The sequence below is a fragment of the Carlito syrichta genome, unplaced genomic scaffold (assembly GCF_000164805.1).
Source record: "Carlito syrichta isolate Samal-C Ts95f unplaced genomic scaffold, Tarsius_syrichta-2.0.1 Scaffold306853, whole genome shotgun sequence".
Classification (NCBI taxonomy): Eukaryota; Metazoa; Chordata; class Mammalia; order Primates; family Tarsiidae; genus Carlito; species Carlito syrichta.
This window is the reverse complement of record NW_007250949.1, coordinates 147,975-175,638: the sequence shown is the minus strand read 5'-3', so window position 1 is coordinate 175,638 and position 27,664 is coordinate 147,975. Positions and strand designations below refer to the sequence as shown.

The window sequence follows — 27,664 nt, the reverse complement described above, 5'->3', positions numbered from 1 at the left end:
ATTGTATCTTTTTTCTTTCATGTGAGGCAACTCCTTGCAAGAAATCTGTAATTTTTTATATAATCAAATTTGTATGTATCCTTAAAGCTTTTACTTTTGAAATTTTGTTTGAGGAGCCCTAACCTAAATCACAAAGGTATGCATCTACATTTCCTTCTAGTCACTTACTGGTTTTACCTCTCAATCTTGTATTGAGTGCCTGCCATGCAGTAGTCCCCATGGAAAGCAGTGGATTTGAAAGACACAGGTCTACACCCTCTTAGGGCACAGAGTCTAAATGTATTGGGGGTTGGGAGCACCACAGAGCTTGATGTGCTCCTGTGTCTACCCAGGCCTGGCATGTGGCAAGTGGGCAGAGGCAATGGTGCCCATGGCTGGCTGTAGGCGAAGGGACTGGCTAGGGGAGGACAGAGTGGTCTGGAGCACAGACTTGAGGCCACCCTCTGCGTGAGGGCTGCTCCTCCCTTGTTTTATTGGGCATTAAGTCAGCCTTGAGATAGCCAGAACCTTACTAGGGTTCCTGGAGAGTTCCAGAATTCTTTAGGATTTCTTATGGTGCCTTCCACCCTGGACAGGAAGGGTAGGGCTTCCTTGGTACCTCAGGGGCAAGGCAGCATGGAGTGAGAGAGCATGAGCTTTGAGGTAGTCTAGCCTGCTTCCATTCTCACTTTAGCCACTGGCTTCACCCAGGGACTTTGGCTGAAATTGGGTAACTTATCTATGAGATGAGTCTGATGGTCACCAACCAAAGAGGAGGGTAAAAAGAATGAAATGGAAGATCCATGTTAGGGCCTCATCTGTGGCCCCCACAGGTCCCCAGACCTGCTAGCCCTCAGTAGTCACTAAACCTGTGCTGGGGGCCAATGGGTGGGAGGCTCAGAGCAGCTGCAACTCTGTGAACACATTCTTCTCTTGCTGGCCTGCTCCAGACACCCAGCTTTCCCGTTGTCTTTGGCCACTGTGTCCCACAAAAATGAGTTGGCCAGATAAGTTCACTGTCAAGTCAGAGATACATACGTTCTCCCACATTCTTGTGAAAGCACCTCCAGACTGTTGACACCAGATGCCTGGAGGATGAATAAGGAACTGGTGCAACCTGTTTGAACAGTCCTTCCCAGCAGCCCTGTAATTATAAACGGGCTGGATGCTAGGCCTAGCTGCTGTCCCTGCTCCTGATTCCACAGATGTTTCTTCAGCTGTTTTACATGCAGGAATGGTTGTGGCTCCAGCCTCAGACTTTAAAACCAAGGCTTGTCTGCTGTTGGGTCTTGGGGTTTGGGGTGATGAAAGCCAGAGGAATGCTGAGATGTCTGGCGCACAGAGAGGAAGGTGTGTGACCTGGAGTAGGGCGGGCAGCAGGGGAGTGCTGAACCTGGGAAGGATACTGTGGTCAGGGAGTCGGAGGCTCTGGAGGCAGAGCTTATGAGGAGTGTGACACCAAGGGCATCTCCAGGAGGAGAGCGGCCTCTGGAGGACTCTAGAAAGGAAGTTGTTCTGCTCATTCCCAAGCCTGGTGGAAGCCGCCTGCCTCCCTGCCTCCCTGCCTCCCTGCCAGCTGGGGATCTTGTTACCTCTGACCCCTGTCTGCCACCTGGAGGATGGAGCGGTTCCCTTTTCCAACTTGCTTGCTCTTGGTCCCACTGCTGCAGGAGACCAATCTCACGCCTTCCCTCCAGGATATCACCCCAACTTCCTAAATCTCCCCAGGCCTTGAACATGACACTTTTCAAGATGAAGCCCCACCCTTACAGCTTCTGCACCCACCTCCCCATCTCCAGTTGTTTCCCACATTCTGCGTTCCATTCCTGGTGAACTCACAATGCCCAAGGTAGCCACGCTGACACACCTTCCCTTTGCTGGTGCTATACCCTGTTCCTGGATTTATTTCCCTCACCTTAGCTTGAATCTAGCCAGCCTCCTACCTGTACTTGAAGATTCCCTTTGGATGTTGCCCCAGGATAGCTTTCCCTACCCCTTTCTTCCTAGTGCCCCAGTCCCAGCATCCTGTGCCCAAGCACTGAGTCCCTTAGTAGATGCTTGCTTGGCCCTCCCTTCACTGGACAGTCCCTTAGGAGAGAGAAAGGACATCCCACCCTGCAGTTGTATCTAGGCTCATGTACGTTGAGCATTTGTATTTAGTATCTTAGAATCTGAGCGTGGTTGGAAACATAGATAGTGTCAGACCTAGTTCAAAAATGGGTATTTATGAATCAATCAGTTGATAGGCAAGCAAAACAGCTTTTAAAGTACAAAAACAGTAGGACAGAAATATATAAACATATATATAATATATAAGTAGAACATATAAAGAAAATTATGTCCTGATTGTAATATATGATCAATTTGTCAAATATTTGAAAATTTTTTTGCATTTTAAAAGCTAGTTATTATACGTTGATTTTTAGAAATGTAGAAAAAAGAGAACAAGCTTTACTAAAGAAGGCATGCAGATAGCGAATAGACACAAGTATTATTAGACATTAGGGAAATGCAAATAAAAATCACAGTGAGATAATGCTCCATACTAAATAGACTGTCTAAAATTAACAAAAACAAAACCCTGACAATAGTAAGAATGCAGAACAGCTGAAACTCATGGACGGCACCAGTGGGAACAAAGAATGGTACAGCCACTCTGGATACTAGCTTGGCAGTTTTGTTAAACATGCATGTGCTGTATAGCAATTCCACTCCTAGGTGTTTTCCCAAGACAAATGAAAATGTGCCACACAAAAGACCCACAGATGAATGTTTATAGACTCTTTATTTGCAATAACCCAAACTGAAAATGACCCAAATGTCTTTCAGCAGGATGAATGGATGAATAAATGGTATCCTTGCAATAGAATACGACTTAGCAATAAGAAAGAATGAGCTTCTGACACAGGCAACAAAATGGATCAGACTCAGAAGCATTATAATAAGTACAGAAGCCAGTCACAAAAGCCAGGCTATATACTGTATGGGTTGCTGTGTGCTGGCCATCCTGGAAAAGGGGCAGAAATCACGTCAGTGGTTCTGGGGGCCATGTGGGGAGGGGATGGGCTACATGGGGTCACAAGAGAACCTTGTGGAAAATGGAAACGTTTTGTGCTTTGATGTGGAGGCGGTTGGACAATGGTATCTGTTTGTCCAGACTCATTTAAGTATGTCCCTGTAAAGGGCCTCTATGTAGGCCTTGGTGTGGATATCATCTTAGAAAAGCAGCCTTCAGTAGCTCTGCTCCTGGGAGGATTACAGCACCTTGCTCAGGGAAATGGGAAGGCCACATTGCTCTGTCACCAGTGGTTTATGGAGATGGAGAATTACAGTGATGGCTGTCATGAGCCCCACGTAGGCTTTTCATTTACCAGGAGGACAGCATGTTGCTGGGTTCTGTGGTTTGGTTTGTTCCCATTTCCCATTGGCCCTGTGCTCAGCCAGCTCACCTCCTGTCCCCAGTGGTGGTCACAGGGCCAGCACAGGTTCCTCTGCTGCCTCCAGGACCAACGGAGAGCACATGGAAACCTAAAGCACTGCTTACTGAAACGTTCTTCTGTATTCATCGCCATTTTTCAAGAGTTTGTTTTCAAGAGTTGTCATGTAAATATGTCCAGCAACTGTGTGTGTCCTGATGAATTGTTCCAACATGTGACTTATTTTTTAAAATCCCATGTTTTCCTTTTCCCTAAATCTTTTTCCAAGGGTTCTGCAAATCAGAAAGGCAGAAATCAGAAAGGTAGGCAGGTTTCTGGAGAACCAAAATCCATGTTTTGATGGTGATTACAAATTTGAATACTGTTGGTAACAAGGAGATGAAAGCCAGCTTTGCATCATGGTTTCACACTGACTGTCAAGGCTAAATTGAGGCTGTGGTTATCTTAGCTCCTCTTGCCACCAGGTCAGCAAGATTGAGTTGTGTTTTGTCAGATGTTTTTTTTCATCCTGTTATAAATTTCAAAGTGACAGCAAGGCCCTATTTTAAGGGAAACCAGCACATAATGTCACTTTCAACAGGCTGGGAAAATGCTTGCTTTTGCCATCCTGAAAGGGAATGCTCAGGTATGGAGTGCTCAGGTTCAGTTCTGATGTTCTGATGAGCTGCTGACCTGCCAGCCTCGCTGAGGAGTGATAGCCAAGTCACCCTGAGCTGGGGGCCAGGCGGTCTGTGGAGGGAGCGATCAGAAAGCTGGCCCCACACTCCAGCAAGCCCACTGGAATCTCACCAGGCCTGGGAGAAGGCTGCCCGGGCTAACCACCTTCCAGGGGTGTCACTTTTCACCAGGATCCTGGTTCCTACAGGAGTAGGGTCATCTCAGCCTGTCTAGGGCTTAGTCTCAGGGATAGCCCTTCTTCCAGGTATCGTAATCCCCTTCTCTGCCCTGGCCTGTCTCCATGCAGGGCCAGGCAAAGAGACTTTAGAAAAGGTAAAACTGACAAGGGTTGACTAGGATTTTTGAAGGCAGTGAGAAGAAAAAAATGAAAATATAATAGTTTTTGTATCATATTTCCTCTGGGCGCTCAAATATCAGCAACCTTGTAGCCTTTCAAATAAGCAGCTCAAAGAATGAAATATAGTGAATACTTTGATTTTTATGCCAAATTAGCTATTAATATTTTCTCCGTTATTATTACTTATAATTAAATGAACTAGATGAGCTAGATTCTCCTTCCATAAGGGGGAAAAAAAGTAGTTAAAAACTCACCCTAGCCGGGCTCGGTGGCTCAGCCTGTAATCCCGCGCCTTTGGGAGGCTGAGGTGAGTGGATTGCCTGAGCCCGCGGGTTCGAGACCCGCCTGGGCAGCGAGACCTCATCTTTACAATAAATCAAAAAATCAGCTGGGCGTGGTAGCATGCGCCTGTAATTCTGGCTACTTGGAAGGCTGAGGCGGAAGGATCGCCGGAGCCCAGCAGGCGAGGCTGCAGTGGCCGGGAGCGGCCACTTCACTCCAGTCTGGGTGACAGAGTGAGACTCCAACTCAAAAAAAAAAAAAAAAAAACTCACCTTGCCCCTTGACAGAGCTTTTCCATCAAGACAGTTCTACCTGGAACCATTTGAAAAACTGCCTTCAGCTCTAGCTCAGCCATTGCAGCTGTGGGGTCTTGGCAAACTATGTAATTTCTCTAAACCTCAGTTTCCTCATCTGTAAAGTGAGGACATCTATTCCTACTTGGTAGGGGTTGGCACTATTTGAAGGGATAAAGCACCTAGCATGGTGCCTGACAACACAGTAGGTGCTCAGTAAGTAGAAAAGGTATTCATTGCTACAACTGGGAAGTAGTCTAGCATGTGATGGATGACATCAAAGTAGAAGACTTTGGTTAATGTCACCAACTCTGGGAAACTGGCCCTGGCTCCTCGGCCTGCATGAGATACCACTCTGGGCATCCTCGGCCCCACACCTTCCTCCATCATAGCCCTTCCCAAGCTGGTTGACCTCCCTTCCTGACCCACAGACCAGTCTCCACTCAGTACCTGGCCTAGAGAATGTTGAGAAGCTCCCTTTCATTGATTTGTATGTTCCTGTTAGTAATAAAAACAGGGAGGCTTGTCACCTAACAACATGGGTGCCTTTCATACTGTGGAAGAGAGGTATAGTAAACATGAACCAGGAGAGCATCAGACCTGGTCACAGAGGCCATTTGTGCAGTTGTGAGGGGCAGGCCACCCAGCTCCCCAAGCCCCCGCCTCACAGCTGGTTCTTTCACAGGTCGGGAACTACAAGCGGACCGTGAAGCGGATTGATGATGGCCACCGCCTGTGCACTGACCTCATGAACTGCCTGCATGAGCGGGCACGCATCGAGAAGGCTTATGCTCAGCAGCTCACTGAATGGGCCCGGCGCTGGAGGCAGCTCGTGGAGAAGGGTAGGGAGGTCTGGCACAGGTCCTTGGACCTGGAGGCAGCTACACGCCAGCTAGGGAATCTGGCCTCTCTGTGCCAGTTTCCTCTTATAATATTGGGATAGGAGTGTGTCTTGCAGTTCCAGGGGGCTGTGATTCTTATGGGAGAGTATCAGGGTGCCTCTCACCAGCAGACACAGGTTCCATGAGCTTTTATCCCCTTTCCTTAGGAATGAAATAGCACTCGAATCTTCCATAGCCCTTGACATCCATAGGACATGCTTCTGCTTGCCGGTGTAACTTGGAGCTTGAGGAAGTTTCTAGCAAGCGAAAGGCCTTGCTGCTCAGCACCTTTATTTCTAACATAGGATGCTGTTTGGTTTTAAGCTTGGCTGTGTAGCAAGTCAGATAAGACTGGATGGTGACACCAGCAGGCTTTCTGATTTTGAATTTTAAAGATGTTTGGATCAGGCACAGTGACTCATACCTGCAATCCCAGCACTTTGGGAGGCTGAGGTGGGAGACTCGCTTGAGCCCAGGAGTTGGAGACTAGCTTGGGCAACATAACAAACCTCATCTCTACAAAAACTCAAAAAATTAGCTGGATGTGCTGGCTCACACCTGTAGTCCAGCTACTTGGGAGGCTGAGGTGGAAGGATCGCCTAAGCCTAGGAGTTTGAGGCTGTGGTAAGCCATGATCGTGCTTCTGCACTCCAGCCTGCGTGACAGAGTGAAACCCCAAGTCAAAAAAATAAATAAAGGTGATGTGTGGTGTGGAGGTTTTCCCCTGCCCCTCTCTATCAAAAAGCTCAGAAGTTTCTGCTGCTTAGTTACAGAAGGCCATGGTATGAATAGGGACCTTGCTTAGAGCACACTTCCCTCATCTTTATTAAAAAAAAAAAAAGAATACACTTCCCGGCAGTATGGGGAAGTTTGACTGATTATGGGGTTTCTGGGACAGAAGCAGATCCGGGAAAGTTTCTTAGTGTATGTTTTGGGGCAGGCTTTTCCACCATGACCAGCTGTCCTCAGAAGCCAACCAGGGGAGCCAGGCCACTGGGCAAGAGGTCAGCCATGTCTAGACCAGCTGCATGTCCTTTCCCTTGGTGCTGACACAGGTTGTGTGGGGAAGCTCAGCACAGTCCTCGGTGCAGGGCAGGTGCCCAGACTGTGGAGTGGGCACGCTGGGTGAGGAGGTGTGGTGCATTTGTCCATCCCTCAGTCAGTGGTCGCTGCTTTTTCCTTTCCACCGGCGGGAGCCCCTCTCTCAGAATCCAGCTGCCAGTGCTGCCCATCTCTTTATTCAGAACCTGAGGTATGCAGAGCACCCTTGCCTCCTCACCTGTGGATCCAGCCTCTGTGCTGTAGACTGAGGCAGGACAGGGAGCACTCTCATGCTCACTTTGTAGACATAGGGCTCAGAGATTCGGGGGGGGTCAGACTTCCAGGGTCATACGTTTGTTGTCCCCAAGCCTAAGTTATGTATGCCCCTCTGGGTTCTCACCCCACGCCTCTCTGTGTCATGACTTGGCTCACACACTGTTTCCTGTGAGCACCTTGAGTCCAGGACCTTCTTCTCATTTTTCACCCTCAGTCTGTCACAACTCTCTCTCCCGAGCCCCACCCTACCCCCTTATCAGAAATGACAGCTCTGGCCAGGCTCGGTGGCTCAGCCTATAATCCCAGCGCTTTGGGAGGCCGTGGTGAGTGGATTGCCTGAGCCTGCGGGTTTAAGACCCGCCTGGGCAACTTGGCAAGACCTCATCTCTACAATAAATCAAAAATTAGCCGGGCGTGGTAGCTGTAGTTCCAGCTACTTGCAAGGTTGAGGTGGAAGGATCACCAGAGCCCAGCAGGTCAAGGCTGCAGTGGCCGGGAGCGGCCACTGTGCTCCAGTCTGGGTGACAGAATGAGACTCCAACTCAAAAAAAAAAAGAAGTCAGGCTCGGTGGCTCAGCCTGTAATCCTGCGCCTTTGGGAGGCTGAGGTGAGTGGATTGCCTGAGCCCGCGGGTTCAAGACCCGCCTGGGTAGCGAGACCTCATCTCTACAATAAATAACAAAAAAAGCCAGGCTCGGTGGCTCAGCCTGTAATCCCGCGCCTTTGGGAGGCTGAGGTGAGTGGATTGCCTGAGCCCGCGGGTTCAAGACCCGCCTGGGCAGGTGAGACCTCATCTCTACAATATATCAAAAAATTAACCGGGCGTGGTAGCGCGCGCCTGTAGTTCCAGCTACTTGGAAAGCTGAGGCGGAAGGATCGCCGGAGCCCAGCAGGTCAAGGCTGCGGTGGCTGGGAGCGACCACTGCACTCCAGTCTGAGCGACAGAGTGAGACTCCAACTCAAAAAAAAAAAAAAGCAATGACAGCCCAGATTAAGGTTTCATTTCTGAGCCTCACTGACTGAGAAGAGTGATGAGTGGGGAGTTGGGTGACTCAACTCATACCCACCCTCCACTGCCGAGAGATTTCCATCTGGACCAGGGCAGGAGGAAGCAGGAGGGGTTCCCTTCTACTGAGAAGGCAGTCTTCCATTTGACAGGCATTCTCGAGCTTCTGCTCTGAGTGGGCTCATCCTGAGAGTGACTGAAAATGGTCCCAGAGAGGGAGGTATTCACGGGGCTGGCAAGGGGTCAGCACGTGTGGGAGCCAGAGCCTGTACGTGGAACTGATGGGAACCAACCCAGGGGAGGTGAGAGTAAGGGGTGCCGAGTGCGTGGGAGAGAGGTCAACTCACTGCAGAAGGTTCCCCCTTTTCTGGCCATCTTTAAGCAAATTAAGACTTCTAAATGCAGAAATTTGAGTTTTTAGAGAGATCAGTGGCTTTGAAAAAAAAGGAAATGCAACAGCCCCCCACCTCCAGTTTTCCTAACAAATGGAAAGTTCAGCTTCAGGAAGGAACAAGGCACAGTCACCAAGAGAAAAATATCCAAAACAACCAGTTGGATAAATAGGCTGCAGCCCAGGGGAGCTGGGCCATGTGAACAGCTGAGGTGCTGGGCAGCGGAGACCCTACCACTGGCTGGCATTGAGTAACCCACAGCTTCTCTCCACGCATAGGGCCACAGTATGGGACGGTAGAGAAGTCCTGGATAGCTGTCATGTCCGAGGCAGAGAGGGTGAGCGAGCTGCACCTCGAGGTGAAGGCCTCACTGATGAACGAGGACTTTGAGAAGATCAAGAGTTGGCAGAAGGAAGCCTTTCACAAACAGATGATGGGAGGCTTTAAGGAGACCAAGGAGGCTGAGGATGGCTTTCGGAAAGCACAGAAGCCTTGGGCCAAGAAACTGAAAGAGGTACGTCGCCCCGCAGGCTACCTGCCTGCCTGTCCTCTCAGCCTGGCCACCACCCCCTCCACCCCCCTCCTTGGAGCAGTGCTCCCTCCTGCACACCCAGGATTTCCTGCCACTGCTTTAGCACAGGAGGCCACAACTGGTAGATAAATAGTCACTCCTGAGGCCAGAAACCCATGGTGGCTGACTCTTACCAAGGTTAAAGGCACCGACTTTATGTGCGTTCTTCATATTTAATTCTTACCAACCCATTTTACAGACTTAGTAACTGAAGATCAGTACTATACATTGGTGGTAGAGCTAAAAACTCAAGCTCTCAGCCGGGCTCAGTGGCTCAGCCTGTAATCCCGCGCCTTGGGAGGCTGAGGTGAATGGATTGCCTGAGCCCGCGGGTTCGAGACCCGCCTGGGTGACTTGGTGAGACCTCATCTCTACAATAAATCAAAAAATTAGCCGGGTGTGGTAGCGCGCGCCTGTAGTTCCAGCTACTTAGAAGGCTGAGGTGGAAGGATCGCCGGAGCCCAGCAGGTGGAGGCTGCGGTGGCTGGGAGCGGCCCCTGCACTCCAGTCTGGGCGACAGAGTGAGACTCCAACTCAAAAAAAATAAAAAATAAAAATAAAAGCTCAAGCTCTTAACCACTAACAATACTTCCCCCAGCCCTGGGAAAGGGTCAATTGGAGAGACTTAATAATCCGTCTGGACTAGTAGAAAATATTAGTTTACATTTTTCCTTCTCATGTAGATTTTTCTCCAAATTTGCAAATGATACTTAGATCCCTTGTTTAGAAGTAGCAACCAAGGCCATTGAGTGTTGTGCCTTGGCTACCTAGAGGCTGTCATCCATCCATTCCGGCCCTCAGCATGTGTGCCCTACCCCTGCCTGCATCCTGCCACTGGCATTCATTACTGGAGTGAGGTAGACAGTCGACTTGTCACCCTCTGGACCTGACTTAGGAGTTGCAGTGCTTAATCCTTCTCAGAATCAGCCAGAACAGGCCAGGAGTGGTGGTTCACACCTGTAATTTCAGTACTTTTGGGAAGCCAAGGTGGGAGGATCACTTGAACCCAGGAGTCTAAGACCAGCCTAGGCAACATAGCAAGACCTTGTCTGTACAAAAAAAATTTTTTAAATTAGGCAGACCCAGTGGTGCACGCCAGTAGTCCCAGCTACTTGGGAGGCTGAAGCAGAAGAATCCCCTGAGTCCAGTTGAGGCTGCAGTGAGCTGTGATCATGCCACTGCACTCTAGCCCAGGCCCAAGACTGAGACCCTGACTCCCAAAAAAATTAAAGAAAAAAAAGAACTAGCCAGAACATGCCTCCTTCTTTGGGCTATAACAGGCTCTTTTTTTCTCTGTGTCTTGGCTTTTACACATCTCCTCTTCCTTCCTTTTTGTCCCTGACCTTATTTGTAATGAAACTATCTCCCTTCTCACGAGGCTGTTGCTACAAACTCTTCTTTCTCAGAAAAAATGAAACCTGTGGTTTTGGCTCAAATAAGGAAGCATTTATTAAATCCATAAGAGTGTGTGTGTGTGTAAAATAGCCATTAAAACCATGGGGACGTGGCTGCCACCTGTCTCCCCAGCATAGCCCTCTCAGCTCATGTTAGGTTTCCCTTGTGGAACTATCTGTGTTTGCTGTCCCAGCTGCCTGGCCTGCTCTTCCTAGATGTCCACGCCTCCTTCACAAGTATCATCTTGGTTGACTTTCTCTGGCCATTCTACATATAATTCTGTCACTTACCACTGTGCTCCCTGTCTCTGTTTTCCTCCACCACACTTACTACCTTCTCATTGACTCTAGCATTTAATTTCTCCCATACTGTGTTTGCCTCCCCCAACTCAAATGGAAGCTTCCTGAAGGCCCTGGCCCTTTTTTCTCATGCGGTATCCCTGGTGTCTAAAACCACCCATGCTCAAAGCAGGTGCTGAATATTTGTTGAGTGAATTCCTGTTAGGACTAGTTGCTGTTATAGTGTGAATGCAATTTTGTGCCTGCTTTTTCCTCTCATCTTGGTAGTACAAGCATTACCACAGTTCGTGTAACCTCTAGTGAGGACTCTGAACCTTCAGCAATGTAGCATTCAAGACCTCATTCTCCTTGTAGGTAGAAGCAGCAAAGAAAGCCTACCACGCAGCATGCAAAGAGGAGAAACTGGCCATCTCACGAGAAGCCAATAGCAAAGCGGACCCATCTCTTAATCCCGAGCAGCTCAAGAAATTGCAAGACAAAGTAGAAAAATGCAAGCAAGATGTTCTTAAGGTGAATCATAAGGTTGGGTTCACATGCTGAGCATCATTGTGTCACGTGTTCACATGTTTGGTACAGAGTAGGCCTTTTATAACCGCTCAGTTGAATAGGTGGATAGAGGGGCAGAACCGAGTGCTGGGAAGGCAAGGGGGAACAGATGGTTCCTTGAGCTCAGGAGTACAAGGACAGCTGGAATTGCTGCAGGGAGGGAGCAGCTTCTACAGGACACTCAGGCATGAATGGGCATGGTCAAGAGCTGATGCATAAGGTAGTCTGGAGGGTTATGAGGACCAATTTGCCAGTTCCCTGGACAGCCGGCTGAGTAAGGATCTTAGGTTGCTGCTGTTGAGCAGAGTCTGGACCCCGAAGAAGGGAGGGCAGAGATGTGGAGGTTCACGGTTTAGAAGGATCGCTGTGGTTGTACCGGGAGGGTGGGCTGAGGGCAGAGATCTGGTGGGAGAACTTTTCTGGGAAGCCAGGCTGGGAAGGGGGACAGACCCTAAGAGTGTGATGGAGGCTGGGGGCAATGGGATGGTGGCTTTTGATCAGGAAGAGACAGGGAACAGACAATGTGGCACGGTGGGTACCCTTCCGTTTCTGTTGTGAAGGGAAAATTTTCTGCCTCAATGGGTTAGTGAGAAGATCAAATAGGAGATTCTATCAAAGCACTTTGTAAACTGTGAAACTCACTGGTGGGACCAGGTGAGGAACCTGATGAATGGGGGTACCTAGGTTCCAGAAGCAGAAGGCCTTTGCTAGGATCCTGGGGAGTCAGGGGCCAGAAAGGTGCCTGAGAGATGAAGCATCTCTACATTGAAGGTGGGGGAGAGAGAGAGAGAATGTGTGTGGGGGGGGGGAGAAGGAGAGAGAGAGGGAGAGAGTGTGGGGTGGGGTGGGGGCCTTTCATGTTTGGCAACCACTCAGACCCACCAACCAATGCTTTTGTGGAACAGCCCAGGGCATGAGGTCAGACAGGAAAGTGTCTGTCAGGATGACTGGAGCACTTTGTAGTCAGTGTCCTCCCGGGCCCTTCCTGCCTCTGTGGTCTGGCAATTGCCCTCAGGACGTGGTCCTTGTGAACTGAGAGTCCTGGAGAGGAGGGCAGCCCTCCTCACTCCCCTTCTTGAAGCAGATGTTCTATCATGTTTCCTACTAGCCAGGCAGTGACCATACTTGCAGCACCCATCAGAAAGGAACCTCTTGCACTTAGTGCTAAAATATTACAGTCCACCTGAGGGTAAGGCTGCTTCTCATTTCACTCCATGAATGTTCACTGGGAGCTTTCTGTGTGCTCTACATAGGGGCTTCTCTCACAGTGACATCCCTGTTCAGTGCCTGGTTTGTGCTGGGGTCAGGGCCTGGGGCTCAACACAATTGGCACAGGCTGGGTCCAGAGGAGCCCAGAGGTAGAACATCTCATTGCCACTGGGTTCCCTGTGGGTTCCCAGGAGGCCACTGTGTCTTGAAGGCTCCCAAGAGGAAGTTGCTCTGTCACTTTAACAGTACCCCCAGATGCTGGGTGTTGAGCCCATGGCTACATGTCTCAGATCTCTGAGCTAGGGCTCCCAGGTAGTAGGCACGGGCAATGGAGATGGTGGTGGAGAAAAACCATAGTGCTGTAGTCTCTGTTCCCACTAGGCATACCCCAGTTCTGGCAGGGATGGTCTTTCCTGTGATCATAGAGGACCCAGCCCAGCCATCTCACAAGGCTCGGAAACAGAACAAAGAACCACAGATGCCAGGAGAGAGGCAGGGACCCCAGGGGGTGGGGTAGGACCTTCTCTCGGGAAGTTGGGAAAGACTTCAAGAAGCGGGATCTCTTTGGAACCTGAAAGGGCATGAATCAGAGAAGGACGTCCAGAAGGGAACTGGGTCGGGACAGAGAAGGTGCTCCAGAGGCCTGCAGTGGTTTAGAGAAGGCTTGATCTCTCTTCAGGAAGCCCCGTACATATTGTCAGTTCCTAGTGGAGTCCGTGACCACCCCCTCATTGCTCAGTCTGAATAGTGGAGAAACTTGCAATAAATAAGTAGCTACATACACACACACACAAACACACAAACACTGTCTCTCTCCCCACTCCACCCCCAATGTGGAGATGCTTCATCTCTCCCCAGTAGCTCCACCCTTGCCATCCCTTACTTCACCCGAGAGGGCCACCATGGTCCCATCAACTAACAGAACCATGTGGCCTCCAGACTAGTGACCCTGCACACCAAGATGGAGGGATATAAGGAAGTCTATGTGGACATGAGGTTAATGACCTCAAGGCTCAACTCTGCCAGATGTACGTGCTCACTCTAGCCAAGTCTTGAGAGTTTCATTCATTTTCTAGTTGTCCCTAGACACTCTTGAGATAGGACACACCTGCTATTAACATTTCCTTTCCTGTAAAAGTCCTTCTTGGTACAGTCTGGAAGGGAACAGCTGTGTGACAGGGACGGAGTCAGCTGGAAGACAAGAGGAGGAAGACTATTTTGAATGCCTGCTTCCTGCAGCTTTGTGCCATCTTTTAAATATCAGAATACTGTGAAGGAACAACTGTCCCCATTTTCTGATAAGGACAGTGGGGCTCCAGAAAACAAGAGTGTACACCAGGATTCAGACCCGGCTCCACCCTTGTTTCTAAGGTTACACATCCAGCTACTGCTGCTATGGGCCAGGTCTGAGGCTTGAGGGTGACCCAGCACAGCCCTTCCTGGTTGGGAGAGCGGGCATGGGAGTATGACATTCTTGGGACCACACACACTGAGCTCTGGGGTTACCACCCCTACATCTGCCCGTTTGGGCCTTGCGCCAGCTGAGAGAGGGCAGATGCCAGGAGTGTGATTTACCTTGCAGAAGTGGCCGAATCCAGACTCGATGTTGAACTTGAAGTCTGACTCCAGAGCTGCTGCTTTTTGGGTTTGGAATATGGGAGGCCTGAGAAGCTCCAGGGATGGGTGGGGTGAGTTAGAGGCTGAATGGAAACGAACCTTATGTGTTTTTTATTTAGACCAAAGAGAAGTATGAGAAGGCCCTGAAGGAGCTCGACCAGGGCACGCCCCAATACATGGAGAACATGGAGCAGGTGTTTGAGCAGTGCCAGCAGTTTGAGGAGAAGCGGCTGCGCTTCTTCCGAGAGGTTCTGCTGGAGGTTCAGAAGCACCTAGACCTGTCCAACGTGGCCAGGTAAGTTTTCTTTGAACTAAAAAACACATGTCAACTGAAGTCATTAGAAAGCTGCTTTTGAATCAAACTCAGATGCTGCTCCCAGGCTTGGGATGGCAGCGTTCATCAGGAAGTCTTGCAGGTATTAGGATCTCCTTTATTTCTGCCCAGGGAAGGTCTTTCTGCAGAGCTTATCTGCAGCTGTGGCAGGGCTGACCTGGGCAGTGTCCTGCGCCTATGGAAGACCTGGCTGGACGAGCCAATCGCTGGTCTGAGCAGATAAGACTGGGCATGCTCTGCAGCTCCATATAGGTCTGGGCAGGAAGACAGGCCACTCGTTCTGGGGCTGTGGCTAGAAACAGCGCAGCTGGTGTATTTTAAATCCAGCAGGGTGAGTCCAACATTTCCCAGGCTGAGTGTGCCCTGCCCCAGGATGGTCTTGCTTCAAAACCCTTTTCAAGCAGGCTGCTGCCAACCCAGCTTGGGACAGCACAGACCCTCTAAGGCTCAGGTCTGAATTGTGACCCAGAAGCTTTTGTGCTTTCCTCATCTTTGGTCCCATGACACCTTCCTCAGGGTGGAGGTCCAGTGAGGGAGGGTGTAGATATCTGTCACCCATCTAGCAGAGCCATTTAGAAATGGATTGCAAATCAAGGCTTGTTTGTTTGAGTTCGAGACTCATTCTCTCACCCAGGCTGGAGTGCAGTGGCACACTTCCGGCCACTGCAGCCTCAACCTGCTGGGCTAAGGCAGTCCTTCCTCCTCAGCCTTCTAAGTAGCCAGAACTACAGGTGCACGCTTCCATGCCCAGCTCATTTTTTAATTTATTGTAGAGATGAAGTCTCACCATGTTGCCCAGGCTGGTCTTGAACCTGTGGGCTCAGGCAGTCCTCTCGCCTTGGCCTCCCAATGTGCTGGGATTATAGGCTTGAGCCACTTCACCCAGTCAAGACTTGTTGTTAATAGGAAATACATTCCCTTTGTCTCCTTCTATGTAAAAACAATCAAAAGCAGCAATTATTACACAGCTACTCTGCTACCATTCAGTTAATTTTTAAGACAATCTTGTAAAGTAGATGCTTCTGTCCCCGTGTTATTGATGAGGGAACTGAGGCTGGGTGAGATGAAATGATTTGCCCAAGACTGCCCAGCTGGCAAGGGCAGGACTGGGCTTCACAGCCCTTTTCCAGCTCTTCTGCATGTAGAATAACTTCCATTGTGTGTGTAATTGTCTTTCCTCTGTGTGTTTATCTCTGTGTGTAATTGTCTTTCCTCTGTGTCCGAACTTCCCCTTCTGTAAGAACATCACTCATACTGGATGGGGGCCCACCCTAATGACCTCATTTTACCTTGATTACCTCTGTAAAGACTCTATTTCCAAATAAGGTCACATTCTTAGGCAGGGATGCTTCTCATTTCACTCCATGAATGTTCACCGGGAGCTTTAATGTGGGCTCCGCATGGGGGCTTCTCCTATAGTGATGTCCCTGCTCAGTGCCTGGTTTGTGCTGGGGGCAGGGCCTGAGGCTCAACACAGTTGGCACAAGCTGGGTCCAGAAGAGCCCAGAGGTAGAACATCTCATTGCCACAGGGTTCCCTGTGGGTTCCCAGGAGGCCACTGTGTCTTTGAAGGGTTAGGACTCCAGCATGTCTTTTATGGAGGGCACACCTTGACTGAGAGCATTATGCCTGCTCAGCAGAGGAAGAAATCAAGCCCAGAGAAAGCACATGACTTGCCAGCCAGCCAAGATAAATGAGAATAGCACAGCTCGCAAAGATCTATACTCCTCTCCCTAGGAAGATGAGCCGTTCAGGGCTGTCAGGCAGAAGGCCTTGTCTTGGTGGCGCAGCTTCTGCAGCACCGGGCCATCTGCACACTGCACTTGACATCTGGATGTAAGCCCCCAGCTCTTCTGATGGTGATGAGGAACGAGGGGCACTTTCTGACACTCCAGGTTTCTCTTCTTTGGCTTTGGATCTGATGAAATGGGACCACACACAGAGTGGTAGCCCACATGCCCACATGCTGGCACCTTTGCATTATCTGACGCAGAACCAGGCTCATTTGTTGTTCATTTGTTGTTGATTTAAAGCTCATTTGTCAGAAGCTGAAGCTGTGGCAGTTGTTTGTCCCCATCTGGGCATGTGGCAGCCAGTTATCTTGCCCTGAGCCAGGGTGGGGGTGCTCTTGATCTGTGCCTGTGAAATCAACTCTAACGTGGGCTGCAGAGACTGCGGGGCCTGCTGTGGGTGGCACTGGACTGGGATGAGCAGCGGCTAGTCCCTGCCTTTAAAAGAGCTGTACTTCTCTCTCTGATTTAGCTACAAAACCATTTACCGTGACCTGGAGCAGAGCATCAAGGCAGCCGACGCGGTAGAGGACCTGAGGTGGTTCAGAGCCAATCATGGGCCCGGCATGGCCATGAACTGGCCACAGTTTGAGGTAAGAGGAAGCTGCACCCGTGACCCATTGGCCTGGGAGGGGGGATGGGCTCACAGAGTCAGTATACAATGCTTTCCTTGTCCTATTATTAGGTAGCCTTTATGCATATTTACAGTGTAGACCAAGTTGATATTTAGAGTCACAGGGGCTCAGGTATTATTGAGGCCTTCTGAGTCTCCAGTGAAGGTGCAGTTCAGTCCCTTCTAGTTAGGAAAGCTTGACTGTCACTTGTTGACTGTGGGCACTCCCTTCCTTCCTGTGAGTCCCAGGAGCCTTAGGACACATAGGACCTTGTGTTCCAGACCTCACAGTGGGCCAAGGGAGGGGAGGCAGTCTTGATGGGCAGCCCCTTGTACCCCTCCAACCAGGGACTTCTCCATACTCCAGGCAGTAAACTCAATGATTCTTGGTTCAAAATGAACTTACCTCTTTTCCCTTACCATGGGCCTGAGCCCTCCCATATCTTTACCTTGCAATAAAATGTGAGGGCCTGGAGATCTCAGGACTCGTCCAGTCCTAGGATTGGGTCACCTAACCACCATACCACCATGCTCCCCCACACTATAGCATAGACATCAGTGGCTAGAAGTCCTGCCACCACCTGTTCCCTTGTGATGTTAGTTGCCCCAGGAAAGGTCTGGGAAGGGTGCTGCAGGGCCTGGCTGATAACTCCCTGAGAGAAGACCCCCATTGACTTGGGCGTGGGCCTCGTGACTTCTCCTGCCTCAGCAGTGGCCAAAAGCCTGGGCTGCATTCAGATCCTGCCTCACCTGACCCTCTGAGGGAGGCTGAGCAAACCATTTGCCCTTTTTATGACTCCATTTTTTACCCCATGTGTAGGAATGACAGCAGCGCCCCTCTCCTTGGGTTAGTGGGGAATTCAGTAACCTTGTCCTGCATTCAGGGCTATTGGCCCAGGGCCTAGCTTGCTGCGTGATGACTTGTCAGGCTCTTGCCTGGGCCCAGCCCACCACGCAGATGCCTCCTGGGCTCCTCGTAACCTGCAGCTTATCAGTCCTCACTCCTGCACTTGCTTTCTGGGCCTTCACAGGAAGGTGACTCCACATGACAGTGCGGGCTTCTGCAGCCAGGTGCTCCCTTGCACCCGCCCAAGACTGCTCCCAGCAGGAGGCTGCAGAGCACTGTCTCCTCCATGGAGGCACTGGGAGAAAATGGAGGGCCAGGTCCTTCCTGAGTGGTAGTGGCCCTAGAGGAAGCAGCACAAAGCCCAGCCTCTGCTCCCTGGGCCAGGCACCGGAAGGAGCATTCTGATGTGGTGTTTTGTGCACAGCTGGGCTGTTAGCCCACTGCGGGTGTTTGCTATTCCTGGAGTGGTGCAGGAAATCACCTGTGAAACTCGCCTGGCTGACTTAGAGGTGCCTGTGAATTCTCAGAGAGGACTATTTCAGACTGTCTCACTGGGGTGGGTCCCGGGCTGGGGACCAGCACCCGGGTGTTCCTTGTGCCTGACTCTCTCTAATGAAATTATTTGTTTTTATTTTCCATGCCACAAGGATGAAGTAAGTTTCAACATTCTGACTAACTCATGGGGTGCCAGGTTCCCTGCAGTGTGTTCAACCTGCGTGGGTCTGTGTGTGGTGCCCCAGGCCTGGCCCTCAGCAGCCCCCGATGCGCTTTTGTTTTCAGAGTTGGTAACAGCTGGCTCTTCCATTCAATGTCTGCTTGATGTTGGTCCTGTCAGGCCTTGGGAGCTGTCTAATCAGTATGAAATTGTATCCAAATGTCTTTACATGGACCTCTGAGTTCCCAGTTAATTCTCAGTCAACTTTCCATTAGGAAAATGATTAATAGAAAAACATTGTAACTCAGATTTGGCATCAGAGTCCCAGGTCTTCTGCCTGCTCTTTGTGGGCAAGTCACTTCTCCTTTCTGGGCCTTGGTCTCCTCATCTGACAAGTTGGCAGATTAGACTGGATGTATCTGATGGCATCTAACCTAAAAGTTCTGTAACTCTGTAGGAGCAAAGCTGTGGACTCAGCCACACCAAACTTTACTGAAAGTTGTTTGATAATGGGTGGAGATGGGAAGGAAGGAGGATTCCTTAAATGCCCATGTGCATGCACACATGGACACACACAGACACATGCACAGTCTTAGAAAATCAAGACATGGCCTCCTTTCTTTTTTCCTCACTCCCTTTTTCTAGTACAGTTGATAAAAGCCTGTTTACCGCCAGGAAAATAGAAAACCCCCAGGGAGATAAACACTTGGCTTGGCTTTGTTAGCCTTCCTCATACTGTTGAGATTAAAAATAAAAAGTTCAGGGTAACAGAAGGCATCAGGAGGGCTCTGCTCCTTGGAGGCAGGAGCAGGCAGAGTCTACCTGCCTGCCCCTTTTAGGTGGTAGCCACCCAGCCCCTGGTTTTATTTGCAGTCCAGGGTTCACTTTCCCACGCGGTAGGCTTGCTCAGGTCCCCACAACCGGCTGTCTCAACCTCAAGACCCAGAGACAGTTAAGGGCATAAATGAGAAGGATCTTCAGCACTTTGGGACAGGCTTCTCAGAGGCTGGTTTCTATCTACATTGAGAGGCTTGAAGCCCACCTGGGGAGGCTGCTGGGGCCCAGACTGGCCTGAGGGGGCTGGGGCTGAGAGCCATGATGGGCAGGGGTGGGATTGGGAGGCCCCAGGCTGAATCTAGCATACGATGCTAGAATTCTGTGTCCTGGAAAGTCTGCCTCTCCCAGGAGGTGGGACTGTGGCAGTTCACCTGTAGTGGTGCCAGCCTCCAGGCCCGCTGAAGAGTCCCCACTGTGAAACATGAGGAAGGGCTTCAGATTGTTTGGGTCCATAGGTGGGCACGGGGAGCCTGAGCTCTGCTGGGAAACAGGGGCCGCGGGAATGAGTATCCCTAACTGCACAGGGCTGGTTACTGACTCGCAAGGGGTATTATGGATGGATGTGGCTTCCAGCACCTGAACTTCTGGTTTCTCTCCCTCGGCATATGTTGCCCAGGAGTGGTCTGCAGACCTGAATCGAACTCTCAGCCGGAGAGAGAAGAAGAAGGCCAGTGATGGTGTCACCCTGACAGGTATCAACCAGACCGGCGACCAGTCTCTGCAGAACAAACCTAGCAGGTGAGTGCACAACCTCTGCCCTGAAGAGGTCATCCCCTGGGCCATCTGTGTGGTCCTGTGACAGCCCTACTTAGATACCTGGGAGATTCCCCAGTTGTACAGGGACCCCCATGGGCATCTTTCCAGAAGCTCCCTGGGTTCCCGAACTCTGTGGGTCTCTGGGAGGATCATCTTCCCACCTGGTGCCAGAGCTGCTGAAAGATCCAGAAAGGAAGCCTTCGCCAGGAGCATGCTTCAGGCCCAAGTGAGGGGAAGAGCTGATGTCAGGGCTGGTCATTCATGTCTCCAGTGGTGCCACCATCCTGCATTTTCACTGGCAGGTAGAGATGCATTGTCTCTGGTCCCCTTCAGGCAGTTCAAGTGCTTCCCAGGGTTGTGCTAATTTCCCATGTTATGTGCAGGTGCTAGTCGAGGGAGGGGACTGTCAGGTGCCCCCTTTCCAAATTACCTCTTTGCTGAGAGTATTGGTTCTGACTTAGTTGTGGCTGAAAATGAGTTGTGGATATAATGTGATCTTGTGGTCACTGGAACCTTCTGGAAAGTGTGTGCTAGAGGAGGCCTTCCTGCTGGACCTCCCCAGAGGCCCCCAGGCCACAGTCAACAATAGTCACCTTGTGACTAGGGCTTCCTGGGTAGGCTCAGCCCAGGTTCCTAGTCTTTCGATAGCCCCAGGCACTAAAGCACCACAGGCTCCCCTGCAGATATGGCTGGTTGTCACCCAACTGCTGTGCACACCATTGGGCAGGTGAGCTTGGCAGTAAGCACCTGTCCCAGGGATCAGGCCAGCACGTGTGTGCTGAGGGGCAGGGATGGGAAGGCTGAGATACCCCCTCAGAGGAGATCCAGGGGGCTCCAGGATGACTAGGACTGCTGTACAGTTCAGCTGCCCCCCAACCCCCTCACAGAAATCTGCTAGAGAAAGGTACCAAGGAGGGAAGGAGGCCTGGTGGTCTCACACACGAGTCCTGGACATCAGCCACCAGCAAGCCGGGATCCTGTGCTCCTTGTCTGGCTGAATCTGATGTGGTAGCTGTTAGCCACTAGGGTCACTCTGGTGGCATTTGAGGCTTTCTCACCTCCCTTCTCTGACTCTGGGATGGTGGATGCTGAGACCATGCCATCCATCCAGGGCTTTAGGGGCCTCTCCAAGGCCCTGGACTTGGAGGCAGTAGGTGGGGTGCCAGGGCCCTCAAGGCCTGCTGAGTTATTGACTATCTTGTGGCCTCCTGTAGAGTGCACAGCACCTTGCAATCTCGCCAGCCCAGCTCCCGACTCCCAGTCTGCAGGCAGGGCTTGGCCCAGATCTCTCTGGCCTCCACTCTGGGCCTGGCACACAGTAGGCGGGTAATAGAATTGCATGAGTGGATTTTCTCTCTGGAGCACCAAGACAATCCTTCTTTCTACCTAGAGAGAGCCGCACAGCTAGCTCGGCCCTGGTTTTGGAAACTCCAGCCCAGGAGAACAGGGGAGCCACCCACTGAATCCTTTAGCAGTCAAAAGGAGGTGGGTGCCCAACTGTGGGGATTAGAGAGCTCAGGAGCCCCCTCTGCTCATCCATGGGACCAAGCCCCCTCCCAGGCTGGGACCCTTGAGGAGACCGTGGGGGTTTTTGACCTGCTAGCTCACAGCATTGGGAACAAGGGCTGGGAAGGAGCCCAAATCTGTAAACTACTTTTGCTCCAGCTGTGGCCTGTCACTGCCCTCCCTAGGGCCCCTGCTCTAGACGGAATGCCTCCAGACACAGGAAAGAAAGAGAAATCTTGTTCTTTCTTGGATGCTTTAAGCATGTTTCACAGTCCGGGTATTGCCCATGTTTTGCTAAAAGCAACTTTCTGTTGAAACAGCGTAGTCCCTCTCCAGTCGGTGAGGAGCTGGTTTGTCCCTTGAGATCTTGCAGCTGGGAGTTTCCAGGACCCTTGCGGACCCCTGCCAAGCTGGGGTCCCCTGAAAGCGTTCTCTCTTCCCATAGCACCCTTAGTGTCCCGAGCAACCCTGCCCAGTCTGCGCAGTCACAGTCCAGCTACAACCCCTTCGAGGACGAGGACGACACAGGCAGCACCGTCAGTGAGAAGGAGGACACTAAGGCCAAAAAGTTGGTGAACAAACGCTTCCTCTGGTCCTACATCACTTTCTCTGTCTCTCTCCCTCTCTTTCTGTCCAGGGGTCTCGCCCCCACACACTTAGCAATGCACAAGACCCTGCAGAAGGTGGGCACCTGGCGCCCTGCATCCCTCAGGGACAGCACAGCTAACAGTCTGCAGTCGCTTTTCCTCTGTCCTCTGTTAACCCCTCAGGGCTCTGCATTCCCACCTCAGGAAGACAGACAGGGGTCTTGCTGAGACCTGCAGTTGCCTGTGGGTGGCTCAGGATGAGTGGGGATGGCATGAATTTTTGCCAGGGCCTGGCTCCGCCCATGCGGGCACACTGGAGAGAGCTGTGCTTCTTCAGAAGGAGCCCTCAGCCCCGAGCCCCAAGGTGCCTGCAGCCTCCCCTGGCAGGGGCTGAGGCTCTGAGTGGGGGCCTCACACCTTCTGCCCGCCTTTCGCGGAGGGACCCATGGCAACCCCTTTCTTGCAGTGTGAGCAGCTACGAGAAGACCCAGAGCTACCCCACTGACTGGTCAGATGATGAGTCTAACAACCCGTTCTCCTCCACGGATGCCAACGGAGACTCCAATCCCTTCGACGAGGATACTACCTCGGGGACGGAAGTACGAGTTCGGGCCCTTTATGACTACGAGGGGCAGGAGCATGATGAGCTGAGCTTCAAGGCTGGTAGGTGGGCTCCCTGCCATCTTCTGGGGCATCAGTGCTGCCAGCCTGCTGGCGAGCTTTGTCTTTTTTTTTTAAAGTCTGATAAGTTTCCTGCTAGTTTCCCCTGTGAGTCCTCACTGCAGGCCCTTCCATTCCCAGTTTTAAAAGTAGCAGATGCTCAGTGACTGAAATCAGAAAATAATTGAGCGGTCTTCAGTAGTAAATTTTTTTTTTTGAGTTGAGTGAGAACAGAGTGAGAACTCTGTTGCCCAGTTTGGAGTGCAGTGGCACGCTCCCAGCCACAGCAGCCTCAACCTGCAGGGCCCTGGCGATCCTTCTGCCTCAGCCTTCCAAGTAGCCAGAACTACAGATGCACACTACCATGCCTGGCTCATTTTTGATTTATTGTAGAGACAAGGTCTCATCAAGTTGCCCAGGTGGGTCTCACCAAGTTGCCCAGGTGGGTGTCGAACCCACGGACTCAGGCAGTCCACTCCCCTCGGCCTCCTAAAGTGCTGGGATTACAGGCTGAGCCACCGAGCCTGGCCCAGTAGTAATTTTTTAATGCTAGTTGCAGTTTACCAAAATGAACTGTAGCCTTCAGCCTGTCTAAGGAGGCTGGAGTGGCCTATAGTCAAAGCAGACCCATAGCCACCCATGTTTCTTGCTTCCCCCTGCTGACCTGAGCTAAAATGTACCCCTGCCCTAGGCTACACCTCTGGGAAAGACGGCCTCATCCTTTCCCCCACTCAGGGGGAAGGCAATGCCAAAGGCCTGGCTCCTAACCCAACCTTCAGCCCCCTTCCCTTGGTTCCCAGCAATGTCAGCCAGCTGTCCCCAGACATTTATCCCCAGGCTTGGTCATTGGTTGCCACTGACCAGTTTTAGGAACGTTTTTATGTCCAGTTTTGATATCTTTGATTGGGGTTGTCACCTCAATTTTGTAGGTTTATTTGTTTTTAATTTCTAATTCTTTTTCAATCTTACCTGTTGGGTTTGGCAGTACTTTTATAGATTTAAATGTTTCTTCCAGTTCCATGTAAATTGTCAAGACCAAACTGATTGAAATGAACACTTGTAATCACCAGTTCACATGTGTACAGTGTGACACCCTTCCTGTCCATTGTGTCTGTTTTCTGTTTTTCTGCTCCCAGCCAGTGCTGCTGGCCTTACGTCTCACAGGACCTCCGCTGCTGGTGGCTTTGGTGGGTCTTGGTTGCTGACAGAGCTTGCATTTGGTAGACTTAGCACCACATGTGGTATCACATTATGGGCCTCATCCTCGCCTCTGCGGCCTGGAACCAGGCCTATGGATGTGGCAGCCTACGAGGGCAGGATGAGAAATGCCAGGGGTCCACGAAGGGATGGAAGAAGATGGTAATTCACCATGACTCTTCCCTGTGGCCCCTGCAGCTGCTCCGACGCTTAAGTCAGATTCGCAGGAACGCCAGTCTGGCAGAGGCATCACAGCAGCAGGAGGATGAGTTGGTGCCCCTGCGTGCCTGCGCTGTCTCAGGGATAATTTGTGTTTTCACATCTACTTCTCAGCAACCCCAACCTGCAGGTGAAGTGGGGAGGCACAAGGTTGGCCCAGGTCTTGCAGCTGATGTGCTCTGGGATTTGAGCTCCCAGTCCTGGGAATGCTGAGGCCCCAGCTATTGGCCCCGCAGGCATCTTGACCAGTGTTACTGCCATACAAAATGAAAAATGTCAACAAAATAAATATTGCTAGACCTGCATAACTGCCTGGGGGAAAATTGCATCTGATTCTGAAAAATGAGCCAAAATGCCAGAGAGAGATATAAAGCTACAGACATAGCGATAAAGGTAAACCAGCACTTAACTTTCACCAGTTGCTTGCTCCTGAGGAGATCCAAGCTGGTGGGCCTCTGCCCACCCCAGGCTCTGGGCTACTCTGCTTCCCTTAGTGAGCAAATGCCAGGCCTAGGACTCTGCTCCAGTGCCACCTCCTTCATCACACCCTGGTCACACCTTTGATCTTGTCCCCTGGTCTATCTCCTTGAGATCGGGCTCTGTTTATTCCTCTCATCCCTGGCACAAAGTAAGGGCTCCTTCAGGTCTGAACAAACAAAAGTGAAATGAAACCACACTAACACATAGCCACTGGGAGATTCTAGAACAGTGCCAGTGGCTTCTCAGAGTGGCGAGAGGGGTTAACAGATATCCTCCTGCACAAGCCCTGCACCAGGTGCTAGGGATAGAATGGCAGGTACTGCTGGCCAGGTCTGGTATGGCTGTCCCTGCCCCTCTCATAGCCTGTAGTCTGCAGATGGCGGAATTAACAGGCACAAGACCCCAGCAACAGGTGCTGGGAGAGATACAGAAGAGTGGGCAGCTGGGGCCTAGGCAGGAGGACAGCAGTAAAGGGCCAGTGTGAAGAAAGGGTACGACCTGGCCAGGGATGGTCAGGAGGGTGCATACCTACAGTGCTTGGCCCTGTGGCCTCCCTGGAAGCCAGTGTGGCATCTGAGAACTGCTTGCTGTAGGTTCACTGTGTGAGGCTGTCATCTCTAGCTCTCTCAAAGGCCCGGCGACCAAAGAGGCAACTTAAATTGCAATTTAGTAGAAAAATAACAGGGTCCTGTCCCACCCTCAGGGGAATGCCTGCCCCTCCACCATCTCTGGGCACGTGAGGGCAGCTCCCTGATCTGCGATCAGCATCACCCACCCACTCACAGAGGCCTTTCCCTCCTTGTCTTTCAGGGGATGAGCTGACCAAGATGGAGGATGAGGATGAGCAGGGCTGGTGCAAGGGACGCTTGGACAACGGGCAGGTTGGCCTGTACCCAGCAAACTATGTTGAGGCGATCCAGTGACGGGCCTGAGGGCAGGCCCAGGAGCTCCAGGGACTCCAGCCGGCTGTGTAGGCATCTACTCCTTTTCCTGCGAAAGATGATGGTCCCGTTGCTCTTGGCTTCATGGTATCCCTGGAAGGCGACAAGCTGGTCACCTCACCTGGGACTTGGCACTTTTCTGAGGTCAGCTGGAGGGATCTGAGTGCAGGAAGATGCTGAACAACAGAACAGCCGGCCCCTGCCTGCCGTTCGCTATGCTTGGGCTTATGATGGACCTGTCTGTCCTTGACCTTGTCTCTCTTCTCCTCCAGTCAATTGTGGGCTCCACTGATTCTCATTCCACTGATTATTTTCTCTGATGAGTCTCATCACCTGTAACTTAAATGAACAAACTTCCATGCCATTTTCTGAGTGAAGATCCTGAGGTTTTTAATTTAAAGGCTATGTACAGTTATACTTTTTTATACACCTGTTCTTCCATTCATTTATACTTAAATTATGGCACAGATTGATATACACCAATCTTGAGGAATGATCTCTCTATTTCATGTCTTACTGTTACTCAGCCATGCCACTATGTGGGGTGAGCCACAAGGTGACGCCCATGTGACCAATGGTGTTTGAGGCAAGAGATCGTAGTAGAAAGATAGATTGGATTTCTGTTATGAATGCCCATTATGCACTTGGGGCATCAGAGTGCAGGTCTCAGATATACCCCTAAGTAGTACTCCCAGAATTGCCATATTTAAAATTATTTTCTCTCTATTCTTGCTTAAAACTTTATTTTTTGCAAATTAACAATTGTATCAGTGATTTGGGAGTTTAAGAAGTAAGAAGACTAACTTTTCAAGCAGATGCATCTGTAGATTGAGATGCTTTCTATTAGACTGTCATGTCTGGGTGTATATCTGTATATAGTATTTGATATTCAGAGAATCTAAAGCGCTCGTCTACTGTTTTCATGTGATTTAACGGCTTTTGACAGTGGATTTCATTTGTAAACTGCTTAAAGTCTGCAGCATTTGGGCAGGGCCAACAAGGCCTCCTCCTGGGCTCAGACGTGGGCTCCAGGCCTCTCTGACGTGGAGCCTGCTGGAGGGAGGCTTGCCCTCACCAGCCAGCTGCAAGTTCAGCTTCTGCCTGGCCCTCGTCCTGGCTCCGTAGCAGAACACTGTAAAACCCCCTTGTCTTCGCAGGGTTGCAGATCTCAGCCATGTGCATTCCTCGTGAGCAAGCAGGAGCGGGGTCTTGCCCACAGCATGGTCTCTGCACTTCCTTGGTCACTGGGGAGCAGGAGTGCTGCAGCCAGGCACCCCTGTGGTGCGACGGGGCAGGCAAGGGTAGGAGAGAAGCTTTGTCTTATGTAACAGTCCGCGGTGCGTGCCCACCACCATCTCAAGCTATGCATTTACTCCGCGTGAGCTCCATGTCTTGCTTGGAAAGTGAATGTATGTCGTGTCTGTTACAAAAACTAACCAGCAGAAATCCTCATTCCTATGCTACAGATTTACCAAAAATTGTCAAGTCTTTTAAGTTTAAGAGTTCCTTTAAATGTATAGTATTTTAGGAAAAAATCAATAAACACTTGATCTTGTGCAAATGAAAAGTCCCTCTGCACCCTCATGCACATCACCTGGTAGACGCAGCCTCCTTGGGGTGCACCAGTTTGGGTGAGATCTGGGACACAGGAGCCCTGCCAAGAGGCCATGGCCCACTGCTCCTGCCACACCAGAGGCTGGGGACTGGAGGCACCCGAGCCCCTTGGGGTTCCCCTCACCCCAAGACCTGCTGCTGTTTGACCTGGGCTTCTCCCCTCTCCTCCCTAGAGTGGGCAGTGCTTCCCCCAGGCCCAAGCAGCATAATGAGACTGGTGTCACTCTCCTCTGAGCATATTTTCCTGAGCACCTATTGTGCGCTGGACCTGGTGCTCCATTTTTTACTTATATTATCTGCAAATATTCCCATGGGGTGGGGGCAAGTCTCCCCATTTCCAGTCAACAGAGGCTCCAGGAGCCAGAGTTATCTAGGGAGTCCCAGCTGAC

General features: G+C 51.0%; 1 protein-coding gene across 1 annotated transcript in view; it reads left to right on the top strand.

The window, feature by feature from the left end:
* The window catches only part of PACSIN2 (protein kinase C and casein kinase substrate in neurons 2), a 95,822-nt gene extending 68,594 nt beyond the window's left edge, over positions 1–27,228 (top strand). The window contains exons 3-12 of the mRNA XM_008063450.2: positions 5,692–5,848; positions 8,881–9,116; positions 11,222–11,377; positions 14,359–14,534; positions 16,836–16,956; positions 18,471–18,476; positions 19,932–20,053; positions 22,023–22,145; positions 22,631–22,827; positions 25,531–27,228. Of these exons, the coding sequence (XP_008061641.1) occupies positions 5,692–5,848; positions 8,881–9,116; positions 11,222–11,377; positions 14,359–14,534; positions 16,836–16,956; positions 18,471–18,476; positions 19,932–20,053; positions 22,023–22,145; positions 22,631–22,827; positions 25,531–25,643 (1,407 nt within the window). The 3' untranslated portion in view covers positions 25,644–27,228. The remainder of the gene's footprint in view (positions 1–5,691; positions 5,849–8,880; positions 9,117–11,221; positions 11,378–14,358; positions 14,535–16,835; positions 16,957–18,470; positions 18,477–19,931; positions 20,054–22,022; positions 22,146–22,630; positions 22,828–25,530) is intronic.
* The last annotated feature ends 436 nt before the right edge of the window (positions 27,229–27,664 follow it).